The sequence below is a fragment of the Pan troglodytes genome, chromosome 1 (genome assembly GCF_028858775.2).
Source record: "Pan troglodytes isolate AG18354 chromosome 1, NHGRI_mPanTro3-v2.0_pri, whole genome shotgun sequence".
NCBI classification, from domain to species: domain Eukaryota; kingdom Metazoa; phylum Chordata; class Mammalia; order Primates; family Hominidae; genus Pan; species Pan troglodytes.
The window spans coordinates 39,844,698-39,854,525 of NC_072398.2; the positions used below are offsets into that span (position 1 = coordinate 39,844,698).

Here is a 9,828-nt window from a genome sequence, read left to right on the forward strand (position 1 = left end):
GCTTCACCCTTGTTCTCATCTTTGAGTCCTACTTCCTCTTCACAGCCTCCATTCTCCCTTATCAACATAAAAGGAAATCCTATGACCAGTATTTGGGCATGATCAGGAAAAATGATAGGAAAGTACTTACAAGTTAACTTAACCTTTTCTCTCCATGTGTTTGTTTTGTGGTATGTTTATTTTTGAGGCTCTCATTAGTGGTTTACTGGATCCTTTACGGAAACTGGCCAGCCAGCACTTGACAACTCACACTAGGGTGAAGGCTTTCGACTTCTTGGCCCCAGGGTGTACTCCTTAGCACCATAAGGGTCTTCTTTAGCATACAGCCTCAATAGATAAGGTCTGCATAGTAAATAGGGCAGTGAGAAAGAATAATTTATATTATTAGGAATGTCCTAAGGGAATGTAGGTTATCCTACAAAGGAAAGGTAGGTTATCACTGAAGATCCCTGTTTCATAGATAAGGAAATACCGGGATTAGAAGATATAAAGGTGTTGTCCTGGATAATGAGTGGGCGGGGAATGTATGTCAAGAGGTACTGACAGCAGATATCTGCCTCTTAAAGAGGGTCTGTATGTACCATCCAATTTTATGTCTTCCTGATCATGCCCTCTCCCTGACCCCCCACTGTATGTTTAAACAGGAGAGTCCTCTCTTGTCTTCTCTGCACTGGGAGCAGCTCTCCTGCCACAGCCCCTCACCCCCTAAAAATGTATGCCTGCTCCAAATTCATCTCCACTCCCTCCTTGGTCAAGAGCACCTCACAGCTGCTGAGCCATCCACTATCTGCAGTGGTGTTGAAATGACCGGAGACAATGGCAGATGAGAGTCTCAGCAGCTTGGCAGTCTCATGTCCCCTTACCTCACTTGTCCCTAGCTGCAGCTTCCAAACCAGTGCCGTTTCAAGGGACATAGACATGGCAGCCAAATTCATTGGGGCTGGGGCTACCACAGTTGGGGTGGCTGGCTCTGGGGCTGGGATTGGGACTGTGTTTGGGAGCCTCATCATTGGTTATGCCAGGAACGCTTCTCTGAAGCAACAGCTCTTCTCCTATGCCATTCTGGGCTTTGCCCTCTGGGAGGCCTTGGGGCTCTTTTGCCTGATGGTGGCCTTTCTCATCCTCTTCGCCATGTGAAGGAGCCGTCTCCACCTCCCACAGTTCTTTTTTCCATGTCTGATGGGCCCTGTGTGTTCCTTTTCCTATACCTCCCCAGGCAGCCTGGGGAACATGGTTGGCTCAGGGTTTGACGGAGAAAAGACAAATAAATACTGTATTAATATGAAAAAAAAAAAGTAAACAGGAGAATGAGACCAGCATGCACCCCTGCTTGGGTAGTCAATGATATACTGGTACAGACAGTGGTAAAAAGAAAACAGCAGTGATGCCAGGGGAGTAGTAGAAAGTGGTAGAAATTATTACCAAGAGTGAGAAGGGGATTGTTCACCCACTACTTTTCTTTGGACTTGTATATCTAGGAGTATGATAGTCAAATGAAAAGGAATAGAACAAATATAGCCAAGGAAGAATTAAATCCCAAGAAAGGGATGGAGCATATCAGAGAAAACCTTGATGCCCAAAAGAGTCAAGGTCCCCAGATTCAGTCAGTCACTGGAGTTCTGAAAGGACTTGTGTTGCTGCTTACAAAGCTATTTTCCTACATCAAGGACAAAAATATCAACGGCCCATGCCCAATAAGTTGGAGAACCGCTTTACTAGAAGTTCACTAGAAAATATTAGGTGTTTTTAGTTGACTGCAAGCTGAAAACAAATAAGGCATAATAAGAAGCACTGGAATGACTCATAATCTTACACTGTGCTGATGTAAGTGTGATGCTGAGACAAAGAAAGTCGAGTCCCACTCTGTTTATTTTTGGCATTTTAAGAGAAACATTAATAAGCTTTAGTGTGCTAAAGGAGAAAAAACAGATTGCTGGGAGTACTGCAGACAATGCCACAGGAGGAATAAAAGTGCTGGCTTTGTTTATAACCATGGAAAAAGATAAACCTTAGCCACAAGGAAGGAGCCCCATAGTTGTCTTTCAGTGTTTCAAGCATTGCAAAGTACAAGAGTAATGAGACTTTTTCTGCATAGCTTCAGAGGGCAGAACCAAGAACAATGCTTAGAAGTTAAAAGGGAGAAAATTCCATTCAACATAATAAATCTGACAATCTTAGATTTATATAAGGTTGTGTAATCCACAAATACGCTCATGTGCATCATCTCACTTTAGGAAGAACTCCTGAACAATTGATGATAGAGTGAGCTGCCAGGCATGTTTAAGCATAGACTAATGAATCCACTAGACTAGATGAACTTAAAGATTGTGTCCAACTCAGGCTGTGAATCAACCTAGAGGTGCTTCCAAGTCAGCTTCTAAACTGAGAGGAAACAGGGAACAAACGCAATAACACCTGCATCAATTCATCCTTGTGTGTCTCCGTTTATACTTTTGAAAAAGGAAAAAAGTGAAAAGACAAGTTTGTCTTTACCACATGGGGAACTGGTTGAGTTAGACATCTCATCCTTTAAGATATTCAAGGGGATATTGGCTGCCTGTCTTCCTGGGGAATTCTGCACTGGGTAAGAAGATGGACCACATGCCCTGAGGTTCCTTCTAACACCAAGATTAAGGGAAAGCTGTATTTTATACTTGGCTCTACTACTTTCTACACTGACTTTGAGAAAGCCTTGTTTTTCACTCTCTGGACCTCAATTATCTTTCCTATTACAGGAAGGTATTGGACTCTGTGATCTTTAAGAGTTTTAGAGAACTCACATTCTAAAATTATAAGATTTTATAAAGAATATGTGGAAGCTTCATTCTTCCACATTCTCTAAGAAAAATTGATCCTGAGTTCTGGTCCTAGTGAGATTATGGTGGCAGTGTAGTTTCTTAATCTTTTCAAAACTCCTCCAGAAAACCAAACAGAAAATTAGAAATAGTGTAAAAATATGCCTAGATTATATATTTTTAAATACTAGGTGACAGGAAACATCTCTAAACCCTACAGTACTGCTGTAGTCAAAACCACATGTAGAAATGGCACCTAAAGGCAATCCGCTGTGGAGTCGTGGCAGCAACTGAGCAGGGTAGAAACACTGGGGTTCAGATGGTGCGAGGTGGCAGAAACAGGAAAAGAGAGTGGTGGGCTCAATGCAAACCTTTGACAAGCCCTGTAAGCTATAGAACCCAAGATCACCCATGAAGACTCACCCTTAAAAGAAGGCCTAATCTGGAATAAAAATCTGTGTGGGACAAGCCTGAGAATAACTGTAACTACTATTCTGATATGCTCAGAGTTGCAAGTGAAAGCAGGAGCCTGCAGACAGCATCACAAGAGACCTGAGAGTGAGGCAGTAGAGCAAACCCTGGATGATTGCCAAAATATCCAATAATATCCTTTTCCAGAGGGGAAAACCGCCAGAAGCAGACACGTTGAGCCGGGCAGTAACTCTGGACAGTTGAGATGGTAAGTGGTGTGGGGAGGAGGTTGTGGGCCCAAAGGAGTCAGATCCCGGGAAGTCATGTAACAAAAAAATAACTTGTCTAAAGGGGAGAGCTCTGGGAAACATAGAACCGAAGGCAGGAAACCTTCTTGGCCAGGCGTAGGCCTGAGAGATGGATGGGATGATGTATTTTGAGTCCTTCTTAATAACAAGCAAAGATGAAGCTGAGAGAGTGACCCTAGTTCATCCCCTGGCCCCCACTGACCAGGAACTGTCCCTTAATAGTCTAGGAAAAGCCATTTCATTTAAACAGGGAACACACAGAAAAAAAAATAGTCTAAATAATTCAAAGTTATTATTTAAAAAAAGGTAATAACGAAATAAATAACACCAGAAAAAGTGGACACAAAGCACATGAAAACTATAACATTCTGTTTCGGAAAAACACCCGAATCAAATTTTTTCTTTGCTCTCACGCCACAGCAATGAACACAAAAGAAGACTTCTATGGCCAAATTCTTTGGGGTGGGGGGTTCCCCACTGACAAACAGGGGACACCAAGTAATTCAATTCTAATTCACCTCAATTTCACCTCTAGTTCAATTCCCACTCTAGCTACCTGGAGATAGCATCGGATCCCACAGGCTGAGGGCTCAGACCCCAAGACTGCCCCCGCCAACACACCCTTGTGGCAGACAGTCCTTGCTGCAAATCTGAACTTCTGACCTAATGGCTTCAAGTTGGGGTTCCCACGACCCCCTCTGGGTTCGATTAATTTGCTGAAGCAGTTCAGGGAAACACATAAGTTCTTAAGTTTACCAGTGTATTATAAAGTATATTACAAGTATATCACTAAAGATCCCTGTTTCATAGATAAGGAAATACCGGGTGTTTTTCCTGTTTCATGGAGAAGGAAATACAGATGAAGAGACGCATAAGGCAAGGCACGGGGGAAGGGGTGCGGAGCTTCCATGTCCTCCCCTGACATAGCACCCTCCAGGAACCTCCACGTGTCAGCTATCTGGAAGCTCTCTCAGCCCTGTCCTTTTGGGTTTTTATGGTGGCTTCATAACATAAGCATGATGGACAACTATGTAGACATGTGACCGGGCAAAAAGTGCATGATCTAAACCCAGAAGGCCTGTCTGCTCAGACTTTTTTTTTTTTTTTTTGGCCTCTCTCTGCAGCATCCCTTCCTCTAGGGTGTGGGGCAGGACCCGCTCTGAATGAGAGTCTTTTAACCCATAATCAGGATAGAGTCCTGCCTTGGGCAGGTGAGAGGAGGACAGGAGGTTAAAGAGAGAGATTCTGTTTCTCGAGGCCTGTTTCAGAGACATGAAGCACCCCAGATTATAAAAAAACTGTAACCAGTTATGGAGTCATGATCCAGGAATGGTGAATGAAAACCTATATACGTGTATTTATATATAAAGTATATAAAATCATAATATCACAGATGCAATAGCAAAGTGAGAGAAAATAAATTAAAAAATCAATAGATACCTTGAAATAATAGTATAAACCAGAAATAGAAGAAATAGTTAAATAGCCAATGATGAATTGAGAACTTACAGAACTCAGGAAAGTTATTTTAAAAAATACACTTATAAATAAAGACTAATAAGTAGCAATACATGGGAAAAAGATACTATGGAAAAATACAGTGAGAAAAATCAAAAGATAAAAAAGGAAAAATGAAGGAAATCAAACAGAAATAAAGGAAAAGATAAAAATTATTTGAGAGAAAATGAAAGATGAGAAGACAAGTAAATATAAAGAAATAATGAAAAAATGGAGGATCCAACAAAATAGTCCCTAAGGAAGGAAAACGAGTATTAAAATTATAAATCAGGAACAGTTTGCTGAAATAGAAGTTTTAAGATTTACATATTTATTTTAACTGGAGGAATCAACCCATAACAGTTATCACCAAGGAAATCCTAATAAAATAACTGAATGTTAAAAGTTAGAAAAAACAAAAACAAAAACAACCTCTGGGAATTCAGACAAAGAGACCAAGTCATTTTAAGCGATAAAAAATCAGATTTGAATTAGACCTCTCAGGTCACAGCTATAATAATCCCAGCGCTTTGGGAGGCTGAAGTGGGAGGACCAATCGAGCCCAGGAGTTCGAGGCTGTAGTGAGCTATGATTGTGCCACTCCTCCATCCTGGGTGACACAGTGAGACTCTGTCTCAAAAACAAACACACATAAAAATCAGAATTATCAACAGCATCATTTTCTGTTAAAAAAAAAAAAAGAGAGACGGACTGGGTGTGGTGGCTCATGCCTGTAATCCCAGCACTTTGGGAGGCTGAGGCAGGCGGATCACGAGGTCAGGAGATCGAGACCATCCTGGCTAACATGGTGAAACCCCGTCTCTACTAAAAATACAAAAAAAATAGCCGGGTGTGGTGGTGGGCGCCTGTAATCCCAGCTACTGGGGAGGCTGAGGCAGGAGAATGGCGGGAACCCGGGAGGCAGTCAAGCCACTGCACTCCAGCCTGGGCAACAGAGTGAGACTCCGTCTCAAAAAACAAAACAAAACAACAACAACAAAAAGAGAAATATTTTAAATGATTTCATGAAAAGAAGATGAGAATCAAAGGTTGTATGAGTTAACAGGAAAAATCCAGCATTGTGAACTGAAGATCTCATGGAATGTTACTCTCATGAGCTGTTCCTGAGAAATTTACTGGAGAATGAGCTTCAGACAAGCAATAAGTAATTCTAGAAAATTCAGTACAAGTTTTCAGAGATAAGTGTGAATGTACTTAAATGTAGAATAACAACCTGAAATTGGAGATAAGAATTTAAAAAGTGTACTGTTGATGTGTGCTTTGACAGTGTCATATAATAAAAACTAACAAAAATAGGACAAGAAAGGGGTGAGTAAATGGAAAGAAGAGTAATCTTACAGATTGCCTGATATGTGCTAGGTGGGAGCAAGAGGATATTGCTTGAGGCTGACAATGGAAGTAGTTGAAGCTTGAGCTTTCTTAAAATTTTTCATTAAGTTAATACTAGAGACAATGTGGATAGTGGGAAGGGAAGAGGGGAGAAAAAATGATTATTGGTTGAGATTTTATAGAAGAAATTAGAGTATTAAATAATGGTAACCACTAGAATATAAAAAAAACTTTCTAAATTTCTAAAGAAAGAATAATTATAAAGCAAATCACAAAGTAAAGCACTTTGCATGCATATTGTATATGTCTGTGAGCATAAAAAGTCATAGACATATGTAAATATGTAAATATTTATGGATACAATTGGCATTTTGGTAGGTCATAAACAATAGGCTATTAGCAATTACACATGATTCAACAAAGAAATAACATATAAAACAATATGTCAGAACTGAGAAAAAATATTGATTATATTAATAAATGTAAATGGACTTTACTTACCTATAAAAGAAAAAAAAAAGTTGATCTTAACAAAGCAAAATCTAACTCCATGGTGTTATATAAAACATATCAAGGAAAAAAAGTGAATCAGAAAGGCTAAGAGTAAAAATATACATGAAGATATATCAGTCAAGTAAAATAAAAAGAAGGCAGAGGACATGATCTGAATATCAGAAAAATATAGATTTCATGTCAACAAACATTGAAAGACATGAAGGCCATTTAATGAACCTAAAGAATACAATACACAGTAAAGATGTAATAGTCACTAATATCTTTACAACTTTTACAAACAGAAAATATAGAATATGAAAGACAGAATGGACAGACACAATTAACAAAAGATTTTTATAACATTTTTTCAAGACAGTGAGATTAAAAAATATTAAGAATATAGAAGGCCTTAAAAAAAGGTAGTTCAGATAGCTATACATTGAACTCTGAATCCTGATAGTAAAGAATATACTTTTTTTCCTAGTGCTTTTGGTTATTTGTAGACATTTACCATACGTTAAAACACAAAGAAAAACCTCAGTTAATTTTAGAAAATAGACGTAATAATCCAGCTCTTTTCCCTCCAAAATTACAGTTAAACGAGAAATAATCAACAAGTTATCAAAACTTTCTTAAAGACTCGAGTTAAATGGAAAATACAAAGTAAAATTGTAGAATTTCTAGCAATGTATGTAATAATGTAGATATTATATATTTGAAAAAATCAAGAACTAGTGAAAAAGACTACTATAAACAATGATAGAATTTGGTAAAATTGAATACAAAATCACCTGATATAAATTAATAACCTCATTAAATATGACCAATAACTAGTTAGAGGTTTTAATGGAGGAGATAAATCTATTTACAATAACAACAAAAAATACTTATGCATAAACTTAACCAAATGTGCAAAACTTATAGAAAGCTTTTATACATTTGTTAAAGATATAAAGTAGATATAAACAAACTGAAGCTCCAATAAAAACTGTGGATACAGAAGCTCTGCTGAGCTTCCTTGATTGGTAATAGTCTGTATTGTCACCCACTGATGTATTATAAGTGTGATACATCCTGGTCTAATTTTGCTACTAGATTCCTTTCTTCAGGAATCCCATCTTCTTACCCATCCAAGTCTCTCCAAATTCTGTCTGTCCTTCAAGATGTGGATATGAAATTCTTCTTGATCCCTTGAGGCTTGTGTGCTATCTTTCTCTCCTCTGAACCAGCAGAGGGCTTTCTGTGTGTGTTTGGACACTTATTACATTCTGCCTTGAGTTGTGTTATTCTATGCACACTTGTCTTGCTGGTGAGAGTCTATGTCTTACTCATCTTTCTATACCTTCCAAGTTGCACATTACAAGTTGGCACATAGTAGGTATTATACTTAACAAATGTTTCAGAAACTACATGGAATTTTGTTTATTATGATTTAAAGACTTGCTTTCTCTCTAAAAGAGAGTTCTTTCCTTATAATAGGAACTCATATAGTAAGTGGAAACCACTTTTATAATAAGTAGACAGATTCATGTGAAGTATGAAAGTGAAATAATATTGCTAATAGTAATAATCAGTGACATAATAATAATGGTAATCTTACAACCTTGACTCATGAGGTTATTCCCTTTCAGATTATAATAATTCATATCTTTCTAATTTATTTTCCCAATATGCCTGTAAGCCAATTATCAGTATAGTGTTATGAATGGAAACTTAAGAATCAGAACTTTGGACTCACAGTTGTGGTTGAGTGACAGCTCCTCCAATTACTTGAACAAGTTATTTAACCTCCTGAAATCTCTATCACCTCTCCACTCTTTACAAAATAGAGATAATAAAATGACAAAATTTGCAAGTTTATGATGAAGAATAAATGAGATTAAGTAGGCAAAGTGCTCAGCACAGCATCTGGTGCATAGTAAGCACTCATTAAATGGTATCAGTAATTACTGCTGTAAGTGAAAAGAATGAGATGTAAAACCCAAGATGATTAAGTAACCTGTGTGAGAAGATACAATAAACTCTAACTAGAACTTGAGTTTTTGCTTCCTGGATGACCTCATAATCTCCCACCAATCCCATTCCTCTGTCCCTGTAAGGATTTGGCTGGGTTTTGTCCCTAGTTTTGTGGAGGTAGCCTCCAAACCCTTGGAATTTCCTAAGTAATAAGAGTGTCTTTGCTATTAATGGTAGGTCATGATAGGTTTTGCTTATGAGGTGACTCAGGATAGGGCTCTAGGTAGTTTATGTTAAGGAAAAGACTCGGGATGGAGGCTGGTCATGACAGAAAGACCAACCATGAGATTATAGAGGCTTTCAGCTACCTTGATACTGAACCAGTCTTTAGGGAGGAAAAGACTAGAGATTGAGTCATATAGTCAATGGTTTAATCATTTATGCCTGAATACTGAAGCCCCAGTAAAAACCATGGACACCGAGCTCAGCTGTGTGTAATACTCTGTATTATCACTTATCAGGAGGGTGATGCACCCTGAATGCATGGGAGAGGACAAAGGAAGTTTCACATTTGAGATCCTCTCTGACTTTGCTGTACGTGTCTCTCCTTTTGGCTGATTCTGATTGATTTGTATTCTTTTGCTATAACTATAATCATAAGTAGAGTGCTTTTCTGAGTTCTGTAAGTTGTTCTGGCAAATTATGAAACCTGAAGAGATAGTGATAACCCCTGAATTTATAGCCAGTTGGTCAGAAGGGAGGAAGGCCTGGGGACTCCAGAATTTGCAACTGGTATCTGAAGTGAGAACAGTTTTGTGGAGGGCTTTGCCCACAACCTGTGAAGCTTTGTCTGGCTCTGGATAGTTGATGCCAGAAGTCCCCTTCACCAAAAAACCTCAACAGGAAGATCAGGTACACTTCCTGTTGAGTCAAAAATGAGATTTGTTTAAAATCTATAACATTTTATTTCTTGTGGTTTGGATGCAGGTGTTGAAATGCGATTATATTGACTCTAT

The 9,828-nt window shown here is 38.5% G+C and overlaps 1 protein-coding gene across 1 annotated transcript; it reads left to right on the top strand.

Annotated features, from left to right (window-relative positions):
* The first annotated feature begins 614 nt into the window (after positions 1-614).
* On the top strand, positions 615-1,288 carry LOC745138 (ATP synthase F(0) complex subunit C2, mitochondrial-like). Its single transcript, XM_054678647.2, has one exon. It carries the CDS (start codon positions 817-819, stop codon positions 1,135-1,137), a length of 321 nt encoding a protein of 106 aa, XP_054534622.1. The 5' UTR covers positions 615-816; the 3' UTR covers positions 1,138-1,288.
* Positions 1,289-9,828: the final 8,540 nt, after the last annotated feature.

Excerpts from the sequence above, each read along its gene's own strand:
- LOC745138 (XM_054678647.2), top strand. The coding sequence starts at position 817 with ATGGCAGATGAGAGTCTCAGCAGCTTGGCAGTCTCATGTCCCCTTACC.